This window comes from Garra rufa, chromosome 3 (assembly GCF_049309525.1).
Source record: "Garra rufa chromosome 3, GarRuf1.0, whole genome shotgun sequence".
Lineage (NCBI taxonomy): Eukaryota > Metazoa > Chordata > Actinopteri > Cypriniformes > Cyprinidae > Garra > Garra rufa.
Genome location: NC_133363.1, coordinates 49,168,964 through 49,191,640, shown reverse-complemented (window position 1 = coordinate 49,191,640; position 22,677 = coordinate 49,168,964). Strand labels below are relative to the sequence as shown.

General features: G+C 39.0%; 2 protein-coding genes across 6 annotated transcripts; both read left to right on the top strand.

Annotated features, from left to right (window-relative positions):
• Nucleotides 1-119: 119 nt before the first annotated feature.
• On the top strand, nucleotides 120-6,575 carry rbm4.1 (RNA binding motif protein 4.1). 3 transcript variants are annotated; one of them, XM_073837236.1, is made up of 4 exons: nucleotides 120-261; nucleotides 3,208-3,648; nucleotides 4,994-5,869; nucleotides 6,347-6,477. In XM_073837236.1, exons 2-3 carry the CDS (start codon nucleotides 3,237-3,239, stop codon nucleotides 5,845-5,847), a joined length of 1,266 nt encoding a protein of 421 aa, XP_073693337.1. In that variant the 5' UTR covers nucleotides 120-261; nucleotides 3,208-3,236; the 3' UTR covers nucleotides 5,848-5,869; nucleotides 6,347-6,477. The 3 variants fall into 3 exon arrangements, with proteins under 3 accessions (XP_073693337.1, XP_073693338.1, XP_073693336.1); XM_073837237.1 differs by lacking the exon at nucleotides 4,994-5,869 and having other exon boundaries at nucleotides 6,347-6,575; XM_073837235.1 differs by having other exon boundaries at nucleotides 4,994-6,482.
• Nucleotides 6,576-10,291: 3,716 nt separating this feature from the next.
• Nucleotides 10,292-21,910, top strand: sf1 (splicing factor 1). Of its 3 annotated transcripts, none has more exons than XM_073836314.1 (12): nucleotides 10,292-10,655; nucleotides 12,186-12,314; nucleotides 14,141-14,216; nucleotides 16,137-16,289; nucleotides 16,398-16,487; nucleotides 16,608-16,791; nucleotides 16,907-17,022; nucleotides 17,121-17,228; nucleotides 17,343-17,529; nucleotides 17,917-18,130; nucleotides 20,740-20,826; nucleotides 20,909-21,910. In XM_073836314.1, the coding sequence occupies exons 1-12, from the start codon at nucleotides 10,409-10,411 to the stop codon at nucleotides 21,229-21,231; spliced, it is 1,914 nt and encodes a 637-aa protein (XP_073692415.1). In that variant the 5' UTR covers nucleotides 10,292-10,408; the 3' UTR covers nucleotides 21,232-21,910. The 3 variants fall into 3 exon arrangements, with proteins under 3 accessions (XP_073692415.1, XP_073692414.1, XP_073692416.1); XM_073836313.1 differs by having other exon boundaries at nucleotides 20,662-20,826; XM_073836315.1 differs by lacking the exons at nucleotides 10,292-10,655; nucleotides 14,141-14,216 and having other exon boundaries at nucleotides 12,187-12,314; nucleotides 20,662-20,826.
• The last annotated feature ends 767 nt before the right edge of the window (nucleotides 21,911-22,677 follow it).

Genomic DNA, 22,677 nt, shown 5'->3' with positions numbered 1-22,677 from the left:
TTAAATGGAGCTTCTGTGTTGTTCTTAGTAATTTAATTCTACATTATGTAACATACATCATTACACGATCTATCTGACCACGTGGTGCTTTGAAATCTTTGAAAGCTCCAGTTGCAAGCTAGGCTTTCGGTGGAGAGAAAAGAAAAGGGGATGGGCACTGTTAATACCATGCAATGCTATTCTCCAACCAGCCTCGTTTTATGCGACGCAAGAGTGACGCCATTTCATCTCGCACCGGCTCATGCAAGCATTGTGGAAAAGGTATGAAAAACATCCATCAAGCTGTATCAAAATAGCCCAGTGTTGTCTTGACTAAACGGCTAATCTCTTGTCTTACATTTCCTATATTTTGTCGTGATGTTTAATTCGTTTACTACAACGTCTCTGCCCGTATTCCCGGTTAGCTAACGTTAGTTGTTGCAGGCTAGATGGACTGTAAGCTAACTTGATTATAATGCATGTTATATGAATGCCTTGAATTCTTTAGTTAATGATACAGTTGTCTCGTTTTATAAATATTTTAGATGTAGAGGTTTTGTTGGCACTCGGTTCATAAATCAGTGCATAGCTAATGTAGCTTTTTTGTCCATTGTCCTCTACTGGTGATGGGAAGCCCGCCTTGTTTCACGAGTCGATTCGTTCGAACAGTTCAGTGTCGCTGATATTCCGATGTGGTAAACATGTTCTAAAACGTTTCAATAAAGTATTTACGCGTTTTCATGGCAACAGCTATTTGTACCTGACATACAGTTAGTTAACTGTATTCGTTTTGTTTATTCGGTTTACTTTTTGCCCCATAATTCGAATCCTCATCGGTTTTCATCTCAGAATCGGACATGTCCAAAAGATACAATCTGTTCTTCGAGAGCCATTTGGACCATTTTTTCAGCCGATTCATTTTAAAGGTTCGATTTAAAAGAAGGATTTGTTTAAAGTTTGGACAACACTGTTGTCCTGTCTTGCAACAAGACGTTTGTAAAGTTTTCTTTCATATGTACAGTGGTGGCCAAAATTATTAGACCACTAGTATTTTCACCAGCTAAAAATGGTTTTAAGTCAGTTATTTCTATCTTTTGCTGTAGTGTGTCAGTAGGAAATATCAGTTTGCATTTCCAAACATTCAATTTGCCATTAATTGTAAAAATCCAGTGAGATTTGTGTTTACACAAAGAGTCTGACAGCAGCCAGTGCTCCACACAGAGATCAGGGGCCGTATGTATAAAACTTCTAAGAAATGCTCTTAAGAGTAGTCTTAAACTTTGACTTAAGTGTCAAAAAATTCTTAGTAAGAAGTAGGACTTTTTTTAAGAGTAGGAGACTTTTTTTTATAAAGAATCTAAAAGCAACTTTCAGTAAAGTTTGAGGCTGATTCTTAAGTTCTGACTTAAGTGTTGTAAATTAAGGACTACAATGATTGAAACACAAAATGGCCGCCCTTGACCTCTGAATCAGCCAATAGTGAGCCTGCTCATGTGAGTCACAGCAGCACAACACCAATTATTTGATGGAACTACAATACAAACATTTAAGACACTATTTAATATTTCAGTGTATTTAAACAAATGCTTTGCATTGTGGAAAATTATCACAAATTATTATTAATGCTTTGAAATCCATGTCTCCTCATTTACAGTTGGAGCAATGATGTGAACAGCTCCAAGAACTCAAAGAAAGCCCACAAACTTAAAAGTTTCTTGTTTTGCAGCATGGTTTGACGGTCAGTTGGAAAGTCAATAAACTGCCTTTAAGTTGTGGCCAAGAGAGAGAAAAAAGTGTTACTGATTTTGTAAGCATATTGCATATTTGCTTAGAGTCAATTGTTTTACTTTTATTTTTTTGATAATAATGCAGTAAAATGTGTCATATTTTTTGGCATTGCTGTCCTACAAAGAAATTATGAACACATGCAAAAACAAGAGAGGACCAACACAAAATTAATAACTGATTATGTTGTATTCAATGTCAATGTTGACAGTTTAGTGATTTTGTCACTATATTTGTTGACGTCCTTCCCCCTTTTGAGACTTTGAGACTAAACCTTATTTAGATTACAACACTCTCCCACTGATATATTTATATTATATAGATCAGTGAACTCGCCATTATGTCCTCATCCTCATCAGCTACATTGTGTGACTGTTTTAACTACTTTCAATTGAAAGCAGTTTGCAACACTGATCAGTGTTTTTTTCATATTTTGATGGTTTAAGTGAAATGTGAGGTCATTAAAACCCTCCACACATACGTTTGGTCACTGATGTGTTTGGTGAGGTTAGTGTCACAATATTTAAGACCCTGCTTACCGTGTCATCACCAGTGCTTTGCTGCATTTTTACAATCTTTCAAATTTCCCAGTGAAAATAAATAAACAAACAAACAAACAAACATATTATTGCAGCTAGAGCAATGATTTGTAGAGTGGATTAAGTTATTATGCTTATTACTTGGTCAATTACAAAAATAAATACATTAAAGAATGCTTGATGGTCACGATTGTATCATTTTATCAACTCCATATCATCATATAACTCCAATATGTCATATGTGTATTGTAAAGTGTGTGTTTCCTCCTTTTTGCTGCCATTGTGTTACTCCTAACTAGGTTAGGAGACCTCTCCAACTCTCTTAAATAATTTAGGAGCTGAGACCTAGTCTTAACACTTAAGAACTTTTATGAATCACTCTTTATCTTAAGTCCAGAAATAAGAGTAAAATTACGTCACTCTTAGAATTTTGAAACACTTAAGACTAAAATTTGACTCTGAGAAGCTTTATACATACGGCCCCTGATCTCATCATCATCCAGTCTGTCTGGAATGACATGAAGAAACAGAACAAACTGAGACAGACTAAATCCAGAAGAACTGTAGCAACGTCTCCAAGATGCTTCAAGAAACCTACCTACAAAGCTACAGTACATCTGTGATCTGTTTCTTCATGTCATTCCTGTGGAGCACTGGCTGTCGTCAGACTCCTTGTGCAAACACAAATCTCACTGGATTATTACAATGAATGTTTGGAAATATAAACTAATATTACCTACTGACACACTACAGCAAAAGATAGAAATAACTGACTTAAAACCATTTAATACATAATGTATTATTAAGGTCTACCTTTGTTCTGGCATTGTAAATTAAGCTTACCTGCCTTTTTAGACATATACTACAGTACTCTAATATTATGTTTGTTTTTTTTCCACAACAGAGCCTGAGCGTTGACTTTACATTACTAAAATGGTAAAAATCTTTGTTGGGAACCTTTCGCCGAACACCACGGCCGATGAGATCCGCTCCCTCTTCTCTCAGTATGGCAAGATATCCGAGTGTGACATAGTGAAAAACTTTGGCTTTGTGCACATGGATGACAAAGCAGAGGCAGATGAAGCCATTAGAAATCTTCACCATTACGTGCTGAACGGTCTGGCCATGAATGTGGAGATGAGCAAAGGGAAGCCCAAAACCTCTACAAAACTTCACGTCGGCAACATCAGCAGTAGCTGCACCAACCAAGAACTAAGGGCCAAGTTTGAGGAGTATGGACCTGTGGTTGAGTGTGACATAGTGAAAGACTATGCATTTGTTCACATGGAGAGAGTGGAGGATGCTATGGAGGCCATCAGTGGCTTGGACAACACAGCCTTTCAAGGTGAACCAGTAATGGTCCTTTGCCCAGTTTAGCTATTTTATTTTGTCACGTTTGTTCCAAAAGTGAGCCTCATTGCAGGTTGGTAAGTAGAAAAATTGGTAAGTGGAGGAAATTTGTTCAATTGGAATTCTACTGTTCATTATATGGAGGGCATTAGAGCATGTCCATTTAGTTGTAAAATACAGTAAATATTCTCTCAGGTACGCAAAAGCTGAATATTTCCACTGAGCTGATCAAATACTTTCATTCTAAAACCAAGGGAAATTATGTTTTGTTTTGTTTTTCTCACAGTGCGCTATTTCATGAGTAATTGAAATTTGTGTGATGTTATAGACACACTTAAAATGATAGTTTACCCAAAAATGAAAATTCTGTCATTAATTACTCACCCTCATGTTGTTCCAAATCCGTAAGACCTAAGTTCGTCTTCAAAACATGAATTAAGATATTTTTGATGAAATCCAAGAACTTTCTGACAGGAACAGAAACAAGGACATCAAAGTAGCCCATGTGACATCAGTGGTTCAACCATAATTTTACGAAGCTACGAGAATACTTTTTGTGTGCAATTGACTGAATTCAACAACTCTTCTCCTCTTCATACGGTTGAACCACTGATGTCACATTGACTATTTTACTGATGTCCTTGTTATGTTTCTCTACCTAGAAACATTTCAGTTGTGTTGCTGTTTATGTTTAAGCTCTCAGATTTCATCAAAAATATCAAAATATCTAAGGTCTTATGGGTTTAAAATGACATAAGGGTGAGTAATTAATGACAGAATTTTCATTTTTGGGTAAACTAACCCTTTAAAGTCAACATGAAATGAAAACTAACCCTATTTGCTTGCACAAAAAATTAGCACCATATTGATTTTTTTGTAAATGCCGTCATAAGGTGCTGTACGTTTTTAACATGCGTTAAAAATATTACAATTAATTTCTCGGAAAAAAGTACAACAACCTTTATTTGTTACATAAATACAACAAATAAATACACATATTTAAACCGCATACTTATTACATTTAAAGATCTTTCTTTCAAATTTTACATTATAATGTTAAATCCCTAAATGTACTCATAGCATACAATTTCGTATTTGCGTCAGATTACAAAAGTAAAATGGGTTTGCGAAAAGTGTTTCACGTTGACATTAAATTCTAATTAAACTCTAATGGTGGCGATTTTCATTTGAAAGTTCTGGTGGTGTTTTTGTCAATAACTGTGTTGAAACCTAGCGTTTAGTCAAAATTTCTGGCTGCTTTGACCTTATGAACGTTTGATCCGTGTGCATGCTAAAAAGTTAAATAGAAATATCATGGCAAATTCTTTCTTTTTCTTAAGGCAAACTGATGAGCGTGAAGCTTTCGACTAGCCGCCTGCGTACCGCGCCGGGAATGGGAGAGAGAACGGGTTGTTATCGGTGCGGGCAGGAAGGCCACTGGTCCAAAGAATGCCCATTGGACCAGAACGGCTCCTACAGAGAGGGCCCAGGCTCGACAGGATACGGGCCCGTCAGGTTCGGTGCGGGTGGCGATCGTGGTGGTGGCAGGGGTTTTCATCGTGGCTACAGTGGTGAGCCGGCCTACGGTGGCAGCTTTGCACCCTCACATGGCTTCTCCAGGGGAGCAGGGTACGGCGTCCCAGGGTACGGAAGGGGCGCGGGTTTTGAGAGTGCAATGAGTTACGGTATGCCAGCGGGCTACGGCATTGGCGCGGATAATAGCATGGCCCCCGCGTACGGCAGCGAGGCTGCGTATGGGAGCAGTGGCGTGGCCTATGGCGGTGCGATGCCTGCGTACCCAATACGGCGGCCGCCCTATGAGGAAAGAGATCCGTACGGGGTGGTGGACTTCTACGAGAAATATCGGGCACGTCCGTACGGAGCCAGTTATTTCGAAGATAGACGCGCGGTTCCACCTCCTGTCCCTCCTCCCCCAACCTCCTCAGCGATCGTGAGAGAGCGCCTGTCCACCTCTAACCATGACCCATATGAGCGCCATCCCCTTCCCCCTCCTCCGGCTCCCACCTCTTCATACTATGTCCGCGAACGGAGCCCGATCCGCCGAGCTCCCCTAGAGGCGGAAGGATACGCGTACGAACGGTCGCGCCTCTCTCCTGTCTCTTCGCTACCCAGGAGCTCTGCGTACGAGGTACCGCGGGATCCATATGCCGAACGGGCGCGCTATGCTTACTAGCCTAATATCTGTGCGCACTCAGGTGAGATCTTTTTAGGATTACAAGCGGTTAGAACAAAATGTGATCAAACTGAAAGCTGTTTTTAAGGGGAAAGAGATATTTTCTCTCCAATAACTAAAAATTCTGTCATCATTTGCTCAACTTTTGTGATCCACAGAATGAATTTACATTTTGCCTTCTGTCTTTCATATGGGAGTGAAGTATTGTTATCAGATTTGGATTTCTTTTCATTGATTATCTGCAAATTTTGCAAGGTCCTGCTTCACATAGTCTCATTATAATCTCATGGATATTTAGATTACAAATCCAATATATTTATAAATGCAAGCAGACGAATAATAAAATTATTTTTAGTCAGATTTCTCTAATTGAAGCACTTCCTGTTACCTGTAACATGGCTTATAACAATTCATGTTGTCAGTTTTGGGCACATGGAAGTCCACAGAATAGATAACTGAATGACTGACATGATTTTATGATATATTTTTCTTTTTGCAGGTGTGTCTTGGTTGCTCATGGATCATTTTAGAAGTTACGATGCATCCTGTTTTGCCTGGGTCACGGACAGTACAGATGGCCCACTTCCTGGCACTAAACTACTTTTGTCGTCTTAATAAACTTAATGTAGCTCTGTTTTTTTTTTATTTGATTCTCGAATACAAATACTTGTAAATATTTCTTCTCATTAATAAAAGTTCAAACAAAATCTCTTTTTTCTGTCTAAATCATAGCAATTGCATTTGTATTGCAGTAGAGTGGGTGTACAGTATGGTCACTGGCACCTGTGGTGGAAAATTGAATATTCATCTTTTCTCAGTGAAAGGTTTCACACAATAACATTTTCTGTCTCTGTTCATTCACTTTGGGTCAGAGAGCTCTTAGCGGAGAGTCTAGATGTTCAGCATACATGCACAATATTTCACTTGTTTTTTCTAACCATCTGTTGACCCTTTCCTGAGATTCAGCACTATCGGCAGTCCTGACTAAATACCCATTTCCTCTTTTCCTCGTATTCTTTTTTCCCTTCTTATATAATGCTAAATCAGCATAGGATTTATATCCTTATATTTTAAATATTTTTCAATCTAATTATGATAATTAAAATAATTCTTCCACACACATTATTACAGAAAACTTTCATCTTCCAAAAAGTGTCCAATTCATCTGCTTCGAATTGCTCCATATACTGCTATTGTATTCAAAGAATCTGCCACTAACAAAGATAAAGAGTTTCATGGATTAAATAAACAAAGAAACCAATTATGATGCACAGGCTACAAATATGTGTGTACTATTCAAATATAATTACTGCTATCTGACTTCTACCTCAAGCTAAATGTTTTAAATACAGTATAATCCCTGCTGAAAAAAATAAAACCGCTAAAACCAACCCAAGATGATTGGCTGGTTATAGCTGGTCAGCAGGCTGGTTTTAAAGGGATTTTGGCCAGTTTCTTAGCTGATCAGGCTGGGAGACCAGCTACTTCCAGCTTAAACCAGCCAAGACCAGTTAACCTTAACCAGTAAGCGTGTATCCAAAATAGTGTTATTTAACCAGCCATTCGATAACTTTAGAAGTTTTATGAAAAGTGATGGTTATTAAAAATAAATTATCATTCTATGTGTTCAAATGTGCAAAAAATACCTGTTACATTTTCAAATTGATGATACTTATAATATAAGGATCGAAATAAGGTTTGATTTTTTTTTAAATTGAGATTTATACATCACAACATTTATACATCTTTTAAAAGCTAATAAATAAATAAGCTTTCCACTGATGTATGGTTTGTTAGGATATGACAATATTTGACCAAGATACAACAAGTTGGAATCCGAGAGTGCAAACAAAAAAAAAAATATTGAGAAAATCACCCTTGAAGTTTTCCAAATGATGTAGCAATGCATATTATTAAGAAAAATTATATTACATATTTACAGTAGGGAATTAACAAAATATCTAATAGAACATGAACATTCTGTCTAATTTGTGGTGTACCGCATTGGACCGCTCCAAGCACGTAGATGCGTCCGCCATATTGGAACGGTCCACTTGACGTCATTCACCATACTGTAGGTTCGCAGACCAACGGCTGTGCATGTGGCATTTCCAATATTCAGTGATTACTAGTGGTGCAACGGATCACAAAACTCACGGTTCGGATCATATCACGGATTTGGAGTCACGGATCGGATAATTTTTCGGATCAGCAAAAAACAAACAAAACAATTTTTTTTTTTTTTTTTTTTTATAATTACTGAATGCTAACTTTAAGTACTTCTAATCCACAGCAAAAACTACTAGCTGAACTAATAAAGTCAATTACAAAAATGACAAGTGTAGATGAATACAACATAAATTTACTAATAAAATCATTTACACTAGTATTCAGGTGCAGAAATTTAGTATTTAATTGTAAAATAACTAGTGCTTCTCACTGCAGGTATTTATAGGACGCTGTCTCTTTAAGGCCTAATCTTTCTCAGCTGTTTCGGTTCACTGAAGACATAACCGACTGTTTACCAGAATACCAAAACGGGTATTAAACATAACTTTGTATTTATGTTAAGAGAAGTTTTAAAGAGGAATCAATCTGTGAATCACGCAGTTTGAATCGCGCGTCTCTCTCTGTCTCTCTCTCTCTCTCTGTGCGCGTGCTCGCTTCAGGAATGTGCGGCAGCGGTAAAAAAAAAAGAAAGAAAGAAAGAAACAGCGCGCGTGTTTCCTTTTGCTGCAGCAGTTTAAGTAGTTTGAATGGGTAAATTGGCAAGACAAAACATATGCAAATTATACACTTTTACTCTATGAAGGTTCAACTTAACAGGTAATCCGCGAACCACATGCGTACCGAACCGTGGGGTCCGGTCCGTACGGATCACGGATCATCTGCGATCCGTTGCACCCCTAGGCCCGGTTTTTCAAAAGGTTTAATCCGGATAAAATTGATCCGGATTTAGTAAACCTTTTTTTTGCGATCCGTGATCACGTAATCCATCTTACTTTTGAGCCAGTTTTTCAAAGCAACATCGGATTGGATCAATCTGATCCGGATAGGAACTTTTCAGGATCAGCAAATCTGGATAACCAGTGCTCAAACAGGATAGGAAATCACAATGTAGAACTATAGATATGTAAAGAGCAACAAGTAGAATAGCCAGTGTCGGGTCAATATAAGTTTATTTTTATTTGAAATGAAAACACACACATTAAAAAAAAAAAAAAAGCTAAAAACAAGAAAAAAAAACACCCCATCCTCTTCCAGCAGTCCGCTCATCTGAGACCTACAACACAAACACTGTACAGTGAGGATATTTATAACAAGTTTCAAATATAGATGTATTGAATAAAAAAAAAGACTTAATGTCAAATAATAATTCCAAAAATCAGTGATTGCCATTCTTTGCATATTTTTGGTTATTCTGTAATCATTGCATGCATCACTAATAAATATTCTAAAAACAAAAAATATTTTCGATTGTGATGAATATATATATATATATATATATATATATATATATATATATATATATATATATATATATATATATATATCAATTAGTGACAGAATAAAATGTATTGTTTTTGGTCAATTTTGACAGCTGTTTGGGGGATTATTTTATGAGGCCAAACTGTTTCTACTTTGCTGTAGGCCTATACTGAAAGGCTGAATACGTTAAAGCCTACCTAATCACTGTAGCCTGACGGATGAACAAATAAAATTAAAACCTTATGAATAAATAGGATATCTTGCAAGATACTGCATGATCCAAATAAAGTATTATTTGATACATTTTTAAAGTTTTCATTACATTTTGGGCATGAAATCCACGCTGAATCCACCCTTCTGATGGGATCAGTTTAATCCAGATTTTTTGGATCAAAGTGATCCAAATCCTACAAAAAAGTTCTGAAAAACCCAAACTAAAGGTTTGATCCGGATCAAAACCAAGATTGGATTACATGATCTAATCCGATTATGTAATCCATTTTTTCTTTTGAAAAACCCATTTTCAAGATTTGATCCAATCCGTTGTCCAAAATCCTAGTGGATTACTTTTGAAAAACTGGGCCCTAGTGATTACTATGGTGATTTACATAGATCTATGGGTGAATGACGTCAAGTGGACCGCTGCAAAATGGCGGACGGCTTACGTATAACGGCCCATAGAAACAGTCGCTAATGAGGCATCTACGTATATATATCTATGGGTTATCCAGTGCTGATAAAGCGCACTTACAAGAGCCAACCTACCCTGCTAGGCGTTTGGGTCGCATGCTGAGTGAGCACTAGAACGGCCAATGGGAGGCCGTCGGAAATACGACAGACCCTGAATGATCCAATGACTGTAAACCACATATGGATGGACATATTCATCGACCAATCGGATAGTTCTAAACTGACGTCAAATCTCCTTTGTCGATCTCAGTGGCCGCCATCTTAGCCAGCGGGTGACAGAAGAAGGTTGCATGTTAGGGCTCATACGTTCATAATATTTTGAAAGAAAACATAGACTTTTTGTGCATATACTAACCCGCAGAGAAGCCCCTGACGCCCAGAAATGGCAACGGGAGCCAACGCAACCCCTCTGGGGAAGCTGCACCCGAGCATCGGCGCTAAGCGAGGCTTTGACTCTGGCCCCGGCGCGGGGTTAATGGCACCGCCCGGGCCTCCGGTGTCTTTCCCGCTGCAGAACTTACAACAACCGCCATTACCAAACCCAGCTTTCTCTCCGTTCCCCGTAGCCGTGAGTTCTGCGCTCTCAAACCCAGTCGGAGTAGGACTACCGTCTCAGGCGGGGAGTGGAGGTAAACAGCGTGGACGGGCCTGAGCCTCAGGACAAACGGCCTGGTCCTTTATAGTTGTGGCTCTTTAGTGTTTGATTTATTGTTTCGTCAATAGTATTGCCTACTGAAAACTCGAGATTGTGTAGGACACTAATATGTAGTTCATATAGTATTTTACCTGCGTTCTTGCATTTTGCAATTGTTGTTGTGTTTAACCCTGTAAAGCCTCGCATATTAAATAATAGCCAGAGAAAGTGTTATATATTAAATAGAAGAGTTTATTGAACTTTTTAGGTTTTGTTCACACTCACAAAACTATGCATTTTGGTGCAGCTGCTGTGATTTATATGGCCAAAAAGTAAGTTTGTAATATAATCGGTGAGATCTTTATAACAGTTTACTTGCATAAAATGCATATGAATATCAGTTGTCTAGTTCTATCTCTTTTCTTTGTTTATTTGGCCAATAAAATGTATGGATAAACACAGCTGCTTCAGTCCAGTTACAGACAAACAGTATAAAAGTTATTAAGTTTTACTTGCTTATCAATCGGTGGATGGGAGCCTGTTGTAAATTGTTTACGATATTTTCCAGGACTGTTTTTTTCATGTTGGTAATTTAGAGGCCTTTAGATTGCCTATCACATATGTGACCCTGGACCACAAAACCAGTCATAAGGTTAAATTTTACAAAACTGAGATATGCACATCATATGAAAGCTCAATAAATAAGCTTTCTATTGATGTATGGTTTGTTAGGATAGGGCAATATTTGGCCGAGATACATCTATTTGAAAATCTGGAATCTAAGGGTGCAAAAAAATCAAAATACTGAGAAAATCACCTTTAAAGTTGTCCAAATTAAGTTCTTAATGCATATTACTAATCAAAAATTACATTTTGATAGGTTTACAGTAGGAATTTTACAAAAAATCTTCATGGAACATGATCTTTGCTTAATTTCCTAATGATTTTTGACATAAAAGAAAAATCAATAATTTTGACCCATACAATGTATTTTTGGCTATTGCTACAAACATACCCCAGCGACTTAAGACTGGTTTTGTGGTCCAGGGTCACATATGTGACCATGGACCACAAAACCGGTCATAATGGTTGTTTATTTGATGAATTATTTGAATTTGAGATTTATATATTAATAACTAAGCTTTCCTTTGATGTATGGTTTGTTAGGATAGGACAATATTTGGCTGAGATAAAACCATTTGAAAATCTGTAACCTGAGGGGGGCAAAATAATCTATCGATTAAATCGCCTTTAAAGTTGTCCAAATGAAGTTCTTAGCAATGCATATTACTAATCAAAAATTAAGTGTTGATATATTTACGGTTAGAAATGTACTAAATATCATTATGGAACAAATTTTTTTTCATTTTGACCCATACAATGTATTATTGGCTATTGCTGCAAATATACCTGTGCTACTTAAGATTGGTTTTGTGGTTCAGGGTCACATTTAATACTGTAGGCTTTATAGGGTTAAACACAAAGAGTGATGCAGTGACTTCTCACTTATAACATTTCCTGTTAGACTTTGGACAGAAGAAGCGGAAAAGGAGTCGCTGGAGCAGCGAGACCCCTGATCAGAAGACCGTCATCCCGGGCATGCCCACCGTGATTCCTCCTGGGCTGACTCGGGACCAGGAACGAGCTTATATAGGTGAATATCTGAATTTACTGCTGTTATAATGTGTGTATAAGTCATAGTTTATTAAGTTGCAGAACATTGTGTTTGTGAATGAGGGGTATATTTTCTACACCCAGACAACTCACTTTTTTTGTCCTGAAACTTGTCGGTTTTATTATTTCCTCACAGTTTGCACATCACATGCAGGATGTAATTGCTGAATTTCATTAGTCTGACTTCTTTGTTGATATAATTGAGGTCATTTTAAACGGATTACGATTTTGTTCTTTGCTAACTATTAATCTGAAAGTCTCAGTGCAAAATGGCCATCTCTGTATGACTCAAAAAAGGGATGGTTTTCTCAAAGAAGTCAATCAACCGAAATTCAGCACTTTGCCCCCCCCCCCGTGTTCACTAGAATGTACTAACTCCATCGATGTGCAATGTGAGGACGTTTTCTTTGTCTAGGAAGCACTGCGGTATTAGTAGCACTGTCAACGTTTGCATACCATCTGATGTCCATTAGCAAGAACCCACAGTGTTTTTCTGATGTTGCTGCTTGCTGTGAACTGTCTCCAGCTGCAGGACTCCATCACTGCTCATGTTTTACTATGCAAAATGTCTCAAGTCCAATTTGACTGCAAAGCAATGCAGGTCCAACATTGAATTGCGAAAGTCATCTCCATCCCCAGTGTCTGAAAGCAGTGTGTAGTAAATTGCTTTCTCATTGCTGTCAGGCACTTGTTTTGCAATGGCATGTGGTGTAGTGTTTGTTCAACTATAATGTGATCTAGACCTACATCTCTTTAACTAGTCCTCTATTGACACCTCATGTCTCTTACCTACCATCAACCTGCACCATTCAACGTGTGACCTGTGGGGTCTGATTCTCTTAAGCATGTCCTAGAGAAATGCATGTGAAAACCCATTAAATGCTTCCATGAGTGATGCAAAACTTTATTTGATTGCAGGTCAGTTTTTGGCGTGGCTTGAGACCTGAGTAAATCTAGTCTTTTGCATGAACAACAAAAAAAAAACACAATTCACTAAAGGCTGATCTGTTTGTCTAAATATTGCATTTCAGTTGTTCTAACTGATTAGTTTTGGTAACATCTGGTAAGTGGCTGTTGTGACACATTAATAACTTGATGAGTGTTGAATAATATTGATGAAGTTGGTTAGTGTTTTTTTTTTTTTTTTTTTTTTTTTAATTACACTGGTGTTATCCTCTAAAAACCTTAATTTCAATCTCATCATGCAGTTGCTCAAGCCACTTAGCCAATATGGTTTTTGTTTTCAAACCCAACTTTTTTTCTCCCTGGCAGGCCTTCATGTTTTGCCACCTTTTTAGCTTGAAATGATCACTTGAAGTTTGTATTTTAGTAGTTTCAATTCTCTAAGTTGGTGGCATGAAATCGAAAGCCTGTTACAATTAACCTTTTTCTGAAATAGCTATTTAGTGAAATCCCTCCAGGTTTCTGAATCCTGAATTGGCCAAACTTTTCATTTTTATTTTATTTTTTATTTAGTTTTTTTTTTTTCATTCCTTTTTTAGATGTTTGGGAAAATCTGTATGGGCTCATTAACTCTTTCAAGATCAAACGCGTACATTTTACAGAAATCTGGGTGGGATTTGGTATTTCAGAAAATGTGTTGCAGAGGATCAAAAGTCTTCAGTTGACCTTGATTCTTAGTGAACTGACAATTACCATGGTAATTGTTTTTTTTTTATTTGTTGTTTAACCTTAGTAACGTTGAGTTTTACAGTGTACTGTTTCTGCATTTGTGGGGTGTTTTTGTTGTTAACCACAATTCTCTCCATCCTTGTTTTTTTTTCTTCCTAACCTGATTTCTTCCAGTCCAACTGCAGATCGAAGACCTGACACGTAAACTGCGTACAGGAGACCTGGGAATCCCTGTTAACCCTGAGGACAGGTCGGAATAACGATTTAAACCCACCAACAGTAACATTTCCTTTACCTTTTTAATGCGCCATTTTATGTGAGGCCAGTTCGTAAGTGTACTTCGTAATGTGTATGTAGGGGTAAGTGATTGTTATGAAGAAATTCAAAGTCTAAATGCTCTAAAATGACCTCATATCTTTGCCTTTCTTTAGTTAAAAAGTAAAGAAAAGCCTTGATCATGAACTTGGTTTTGTTACATGCCCAAACATTCCAGTTTTTGTTTTTAGTAGAATTTTAGGTAAGCTTTTGGATCTGTTTTGTATAGAGAGGCAAAGATATGGCTAAAGTCTATCAGTAGGATATTTTGTTAATTATCAGAGAATAGACTTATATTTCAGTTAATGTTGCCAGGTGATTAGTCAATGCTACATACTCTGAAAATAGAAGTTGTTTTGCAGACCGTATCGTATGATAGTGAAAATGACCTGCTGATAATACACATTTACCAAAGCATAATGTGCAGTCATATAAGCAATGGAAATTGATCGTCTTAAGTACATTTAATTTTCTTCTGCATTGTTCTTGTAGGTATTTTATTGCATGCATGCTTATTTTCTATGAAAAGCTTGTATTCTAAAGGCTGGTGTCGAATTTAATTTGATTATTTCAGTGTAGTTCCTGTAGTCTAAGACAGTAGTTTAGGTTTACCCGCTATTTAAGCAGTTGAAATGCACTTTGAATTGCATTTTTAATGCCCCTTCTTTCTAACCTCCAAATCGAGTCCTTAATCCTAAAATCTGAATGGTTGGTTAATTGGATGGTCAATAACGGTTTTCCATAATGGGGCTGCCACCATTTTGTTCAGGAACTTCCACAGTATTCCAGATTTCCGCACTGGAAGACCGCTCGGAGGAGACTCCTCTGACCTTTTCTTTCTGGAATAACCATAACCTTAACAATGATCACTTTGGCCGCTCATAGACTTCATAAGCATCCCACATAGCAGGAAATGTCATGTTTCTGACGTCAGAGTGTCTTTCTAGTAGCCACACCCCTTGCTCTCTGAACAGCCTTAGGTTCTCCGGCAGAAACTTAATCTGACGTTTTTACACCGCCAACTCTAAAAAGGTTCTTCTCAAAGGTCTATCCACTCCAGGATTTAGGAACGATCGCTCATCAACCTCCAGCTCGCAAAACAAAGCTGGGGGGTGTGCTTCAGGTTGTCAGCGCTGGAGATATCAGTCCAAAAGAAAACCAGCAGAAAAGTTCTTCCCTCTTTTTTTCCCCCCCTACTTTTCTCCTCTTCGGGTTGCCTCTCATTGAACTTGTCACGCTTGTGTGGCTGTCTTGTTTGAGAGCTGTTGAAGGTTAATATTTAATCCAAATTCATTTCTCTAACCCAAATTCCCCCTCTCGTAACTTTTTTCAAGCACAGAGCCTCATTGTGCAGGTTAACAGGTTTTCAGCACCATCCAAGGGGAAGGTAACCGTTTGAATGCTCTCTGAGAACGTGTGAAGGTTTAGATCAGCATTCAAGAACAGACGCTCTTCAAGTGTGTTGGTTGCCCCGTTTGTCTCAGATATTCGTCTTCATTTCCATCCCCAGATAATCTCGAGACTAAAGACACATTTTATTAAAGTTTGAAAATTCAATGGACTCTCTGGCGCCAAATTCCAAAGGCCACTCATTTTCTTCTGAGCTTCAAGCTCTTAGTATATTATATATTTGTAGTGAGCGTTTTTTTTTTTCCTTCCCTCTTTCTCGTCTTTCCCATTTGAACATGAGCACTCTGGGGCATCCCATGCACTTTTTAAATGACCACAGAACAAGTCAAAACAATGCCAGTCAAGAGTAGGCAAGCAATTGAATGTTAAATTGTTGAGGGTGTAAGTACTGCTTTAAAATTTTGACTTTGTGCTGCATCTTTCTGTTGTTTGTTCTTTTTCACAGGTCTCCATCTCCTGAGCCCATCTACAACAGTGAAGGGAAGAGGCTTAATACACGTGAATATCGGACACGTAAGAAGCTGGAGGAAGAGAGGCATTCTCTCATTACAGAGATGGTGGGACTAAACCCTGAATTCAAACCCCCTGCTGACTACAAGTATGTCTTCTATGAATTAACTCTTCTGTTTTTTTGTTTTTTACCTTCTCACAGGTTGTGGTGTCAGATATTTACTTGTCAAATGTTTTTGTTATTCTTCTTTCTCAGACCACCAGCTACTCGGGTCAGTGATAAGGTGATGATTCCTCAGGATGAATACCCAGAGATCAACTTTGTTGGGCTTTTGATTGGGCCACGGTGAGTTGCATGATTTTAAGCTCTCAATCTATTTATTTTTTGGCTGATTGGAGTATCTAGGTCATGAAGTAACTTCTTTCTGATCTGTTGTCTTTTTGTTTTTTGTTTTTTTTTTTTAAGTGGAAACACTCTTAAAAACATTGAGAAGGAGTGCTGTGCGAAGATCATGATTCGTGGTAAAGGCTCAGTAAAGGAAGGGAAGGTGGGCCGTAAGGATGGGCAGATGCTTCCAGGAGAAGATGAACCTCTTCATGCACTGGTCACAGCTAACACCATGGAGAATGTCAAGAAAGCTGTAGAGCAGGTGAGCCATTTCAGACGTTCCTGTACTTGGAAGTCAAAAATGATACTTGCATCAAAAATCCATTTAATAAAAATCAAAAGAATCAAAGCTCAAAGTGCTTTCTTTTTGTCCACAGATTCGTAATATCCTCAAGCAGGGCATTGAAACCCCAGAAGACCAGAATGATCTGAGAAAGATGCAGCTGAGGGAGCTGGCAAGACTCAATGGCACTCTGAGAGAGGATGATAACAGGTGAGAGACTAGATGCAGATTTCTTGACCTTTTCTTGGAGAGGCAGGGGAGCAAATGTAGATGTTTGATACTTATCAATGTGTACTTTTCCCTCTCAGAATCCTACGGCCATGGCAGAGCACAGAGCCTCGCAGCATCACAAACACAACTGTCTGTACAAAGTGTGGTGGAGCAGGTCACATTTCATCAGACTGCAAGTTTACCAGGTAACCCCATCCACCAATGATCAACAGTGATTTTTTCCCCCACTTCCAAGTAGTTTATCACCTTCTGGTTATGTTCAGATATCACAGTAAGGTTAATTGTATTTCTCTTCTCAGTTCCTTTGCACAGCGTGCCGGTGAACCACCCCAGTCTGCTCAGGATAAGGCCCGTATGGATAAAGAGTACTTGTCTCTCATGGCAGAGCTAGGAGAGGCTCCAGTCCCTGCATCCAGTGGGGGACACAACAATCCTCCCCCTAGTGGACCTCGTCCTGCAGGACCCAATAACAACCAGCCACCACCAGTAAGCCCATTTTTCCTTATTGGATGCAGATTTCTTCATAATGTGCACATATACTCCCATAAATTTATTTGAAGAGTAAAAGCTTTTACTGGGGATAAATCCCCCATAAATCAATTAATTACCCTCAAGTCATTTAAAACTAGTAAGTCCTCTGTTCATCTTCAGAACACAAATTAAGATATTTTTCATTAAATCTGAGAGCCTTCTGACCCTCCTTAGACAGCAAGGGTCCTACCGCGGTCATGGCACAGAAACGGAGTGACAGAATATGACAATTTTTCATTTTTGGTGAACTATCCCTTTAATTTTGAACTATCCTTAGTTAAGTATTACAAGTGTTTGAAAAATTTAAACTTAATATCTCCATCTCTCCTGAACACTTTTCAGAATCGTCCTCCTTGGATGAATTCAGGCCCAACTGATAACAGGAATTTCCATGGCATGCACCAGGGTCCTGGTGGCCCTCACAACTTCCCTCCACCAATGCCAAACATGGGTGGCCCTCCTATGCCGCCAAACCCCAATGGAATGCCTCCACCCTGGATGCAGCCGCCCCCTCCTCCAATGAACCAAGGCCCAGCACCACCTGGACACCCCATGGGTGAGTTTAACCTATGATTTTTATGCTTTCAGTGCTTCAACTCCTGCTTAATGGAGAAGTTCACTTCCAGAATGAAATGTTCCTGGTAATGCCAACATGTCATCCAAGATGTCTTCCTTTCTTCAGTCACAAAGAAATGAAGTTTTTTGAGAAAACATTTTTTCCATATAGTGGACTTCAATGGTTTTGGCTTGAAGGTCCAAATTGCAGTTTCAATGCAGCTTCAAAGGGCTCTACACAAACCCAGTCAAGGAATAAGGGTTTTATCTAGTGAAACAATTAGTCATTTTCTAAAATGTATATACTTTTTAACCACAAAAGCTCATCTTGCGCTCATCTTGCAATCATCTTTCACACTTTCACGTAATTACGTTGGAAAGGTCATGTGTGGTTAGTTCTTCATCTGTGTACTTTGTTTTTAAAAAAGTAAGGTTTCTCATTTTCTCCTCCAACCTCAAAATCATCTGACATCTATGTTTTATCATTTTTTGTAAAGGGCATTTGGCTTGTCTTTGCACATTTGCTTTGTAAACACTGGGACAGTACCTACGTCACATGTGACCTTTCCAACGTCACTATGTAATGCATGAAGCCAAGCTAGTGCAAGACAAGCATTTGTGGTTAAAGTATATAATTTTTATTTTATTCAGAAAATGGCAGATCGTTTCAGTAGATAAGATCCTTATTCCTCGGCTGAGATTATGTAGGGCCCTTTGAAGCTGCATTGAAACTGCAACGTCTTTGACAAAGGGGCGAGTAAATTATCTGTTAATTTTCATTCTGGAAGTGAACTACTACTTTAGTGAACTACCACGGGGGCAGCCGTGGTCTAATGGTTAGAGAGTCGGACTTGTAACCCAAAGGTTGTGGGTTCGAGTCTCAGGTCCGGCAGGGATTGTCGGTGGGGAAGGTGAATAACCAGCACTCTCTCCACCCTCAATTCCACGACTGAGGTGAGTCCCTTGAGCAAGGCACCGTACCTACAATTGCTCCCCGGGCGCCGCAGCAATGGCTGCCCACTGCTCCGGGTGTGTGTGTTCATGGTGTGTGTGTGTTCATGGTGTGTGTGTGTTCATGGTGTGTGTGTGTGTTCATGGTGTGTGTGTGTGTGTGTGTGTGTGTGTGTACTTGGATGGGTTAAACAAATTCCTAGTATGGGTCACCATACTTGGCCTCACTTCACCTCCTTTCCTTTCCTTTATTGGAGCATAATAAAACAATTCCCTGGAAGGATAGAAGGATATTTTTTTTGCTTCCATTTATATTGGGAAAATGTCCTATGAAGCTCCATACTGGCATCTGTATTTAGAAATATTAAAGTGTTAGTTCACCCAAAAATAAAAATTCTGTCATTAATTACTCACCCCCATGATGTTCCAAACCTGTAAGACTGTTCATCTTGGGAACACAATTTAAGATATTTTTGATGAAATCCGAGAGCTCTCTGACCCCCCCATAGACAGCAAGGGTACTATCATATTCAGGCCCAGAAAAGTACCAAGATGATCGACAAAGTAGGAAAACAAAAGTACCGACTTTATTCCACATTTTCGTCTCTACTGCATTACTTGTGGACACACGTTCATGAGAGTACCCCGACGCATGTGTGTGTGATGCTGACCCAGGTCAATAGATTTCCACGACGCATGGTACGAGTAGAGATGAAAATGTGGAATGAAGTTGTTATTTTTGTATTCTTTGCATAAAGTATTCTCGTAGCTTAGTATAATTTCAGTTGAAACAATAATGTCACATGGACTACTTTTCTGGGACTTGAACATGGTAGTATCCTTGCTGCCTATAGAGCAGCGGTTCTCAATTCCAGTCCTCACGCCCCACCGCTCTGCACATTTTGTGTGTTTCACGTATCGCTTCAGACGTTTGTTCTATTCCAACGTTACCGCACTTCGTAGTGGACATCACAGGATATTCCGCCATTATTCATTAGTTCATAGCGAGCGTATATGTTCCATCTGAAGGTCATTAAAGCGTGCGAGACGTGAATTTAAATTGTATTTATTTACAGATGCATTTCTGTCACACTTCACACTCTTCTAGTAAATTACATCTGTGAAGACGCTGCATGCGGTGGCATAGCGCAAATATGTGAATGAATGTTTCGAAGTGTAGGAATCAGATTTCCCCGCTCAGGGAGTAGGGAACAATGAACACTGTGCAGGGACCATGTCAATTGGAACACAGTTCCTGCACAGAGCTCACTTCTAACGAGCTGGTTATCTGAATCAGGTGTGTTAACTAAGAGATACATGCAAAATACGCAGAGCGGTGGGGCGCGAGGACTGGAATTGAGAACCGCTGCTATAGAGAAAACACTTGGATTCAATCAAAAATATCTTAAATTGTGTTCCGAAGATAAAAGGTCTTACGGGTTTAGAACATCATGAGGGTGATTAATTCATAACAGAATTTTCATTTTGGGTGAACTAACCCTTTAAAGTATGCATGCTCATACTTGGATACTTAGTGTGCCAGAAAGCTTAAAGCTTTTCCTTCTCTTGTCTGGTGATCAGGCTTATTGCCGCCACCCATGGGTATGATGCCCCCGCCTCCACCTCCCCCAAATAACCAACCACCACCTCCACCCTCAGGACCTCTGCCACCATGGCAACAGCAGGCCCCTCCCCCACCACCCACGAGCAGCATGGCAACCAGCGCTCCACTGCCATGGCAGCAAAGTAAGTGTATTACAATAGTACACAGTTGATGTCCTGAAAGAGTATCCTTTTGGCTCAGACTGACTTTTTTTTTTTTCCCCAGATACAACAACCACATCCACCCCTGCGACTGGAAACCTGCCACCCTGGCAGCAGCCCCAGCAGACAGCTGCCTCAGCCGCTCAACCTCCTCCTCCAATGGGCACCCCCTCTATGGTGCCGCCTCCACCTGGGGTCCAACCCCCGCTTCCTCCTGGTGCACCCCCTCCTCCACCACCCCCTCCACCTGGTTCGGCAGGCATGATGTATGCACCTCCTCCCCCACCCCCACCCATGGACCCTAACTTTGTGACCATGATGGGGATCCCCGGTATGCCACCTTACGGGATGCCCCCTGCACCTCCACCGCCTCCCCCGCAGAGCTAAAGGCTCCGATTAGTCTCTATGGCCCTGTGACCATGCAGTGATGCTTAAAATATACATCACAGGACTGTACCTAGCTCTGTTCATTTAACAGCTTGATGTGATTAGTTGCTAAAGGTTTATTTTTTCTTTTTGATTGGCCTCGGTTCAGATTTGTTTCCCGTGCTTGGACACAGAAACTGAGCTAGTGAGAGAGAGAGACAGACAGCGTGGTTAATTTGTAAATTTGCTTCAATTGTTAATGATTTTTAACTGTAGTATTTGATCTGTTGGTTGAATATTTGTTCAAAATGTTGATGTGCAGGGAATGTGTGTTTGTTTGTTTTTTTGTTTCTGCCAGCCTGCTTTTCATGTTTTCTTTATGAACCCTCTCCAGTGAGTAACAATGACGTCTGCTTAAGATTCAGTTAGCAACATTCCAGCAGGTGTATAAACAACCATTTACACTCTTAATCAACTGTGCATTTGTTGCTGCATAGTACAAAAAGACATTTGTCTTCAAGATGTTGTAGATGATTGGCTTACTCTATTAGGTGGTCAGTATAATTTTCGTTCTCACCTTGTATCCCATCCCTCCCCAAATTGTTTTTATTTAAAACTTTTCATTAATTGCCTTCCAAATGTATTTCAATATTTTTGTAATGAAGCATTCAACTAAATAAAAAGTTGGCATGGTGTTGAATTATCATCTCACATTTGTTGTTCTAATGTTTGGTGGTGAGGGTTTTTTCCCTTCCAAAAGACTTTCTTAAAACTTGTAAGTATAATTTTTTTTCTTTGTACTCAACTTTAGCTCAAACATTCTAGTTGCGATATTTGTTGTCTTGCTGCAAAACAAAATAATTCATTTGAAGTAGTTTTGGCTTCAATTTATTTTGACAAAATCGATACACCTGTTGTGCACAGGGTGTAAGAAGATGTATGTGCACTGCAGCTGAAAAAGCAAATTAGAGGTCACAGAAACAAGAGCCTGCAGTTGTATGGTGGCTCATAGAACGTTTCTGTGGGATCATTGTTGGCAAATAATTTGGTTTTTAAATCACATTTGCCTCTTTCTCACAAACTTTACTGGTCAACTATACTATAACTATAAACTTGTAAAATCAGTATCAGTAAATTTGTTCTGGTATGAGAAGTTTCAAACATTACTAGTAAGCATTACTAATGTGCTCTGTGTGAAACCTTTTTTTCTATGCAGAAGTAAGCCTATGGGTGAGACTTCCGATCGTTATCTGTCGTAGGGAAATAAGAAGAATAATAATAACGTACAGTAAACGGTAAAACTGTTTGCACTACCTACCAGTGTGCTCATAATTAAGATAATACATTAAAACAATATTTTAAGACTAGAATAATAAGCTGTTTCCTCTAAAATGCTGTTTATTCAGCATAGTGAAGCCTCTCCTTTACTGAAATCCATTAAAAAAACGGCCTCTGGTTAGCTTTAGT

Coding starts and splice junctions, on each gene's coding strand:
- sf1 (XM_073836313.1), top strand. CDS start 10,409: ATGGCAACGGGAGCCAACGCAACCCCTCTGGGGAAGCTGCACCCGAGC. Junction 17,023..17,120: donor CTGAGAGAGGATGATAACAG/GTGAGAGACTAG, acceptor TTTCCCTCTCAG/AATCCTACGGCCATGGCAGA. Junction 20,827..20,908: donor TCCACTGCCATGGCAGCAAA/GTAAGTGTATTA, acceptor TTTTTTCCCCAG/ATACAACAACCACATCCACC.
- rbm4.1 (XM_073837235.1), top strand. CDS start 3,237: ATGGTAAAAATCTTTGTTGGGAACCTTTCGCCGAACACCACGGCCGAT. Junction 3,649..4,993: donor GGACAACACAGCCTTTCAAG/GTGAACCAGTAA, acceptor CTTTTTCTTAAG/GCAAACTGATGAGCGTGAAG.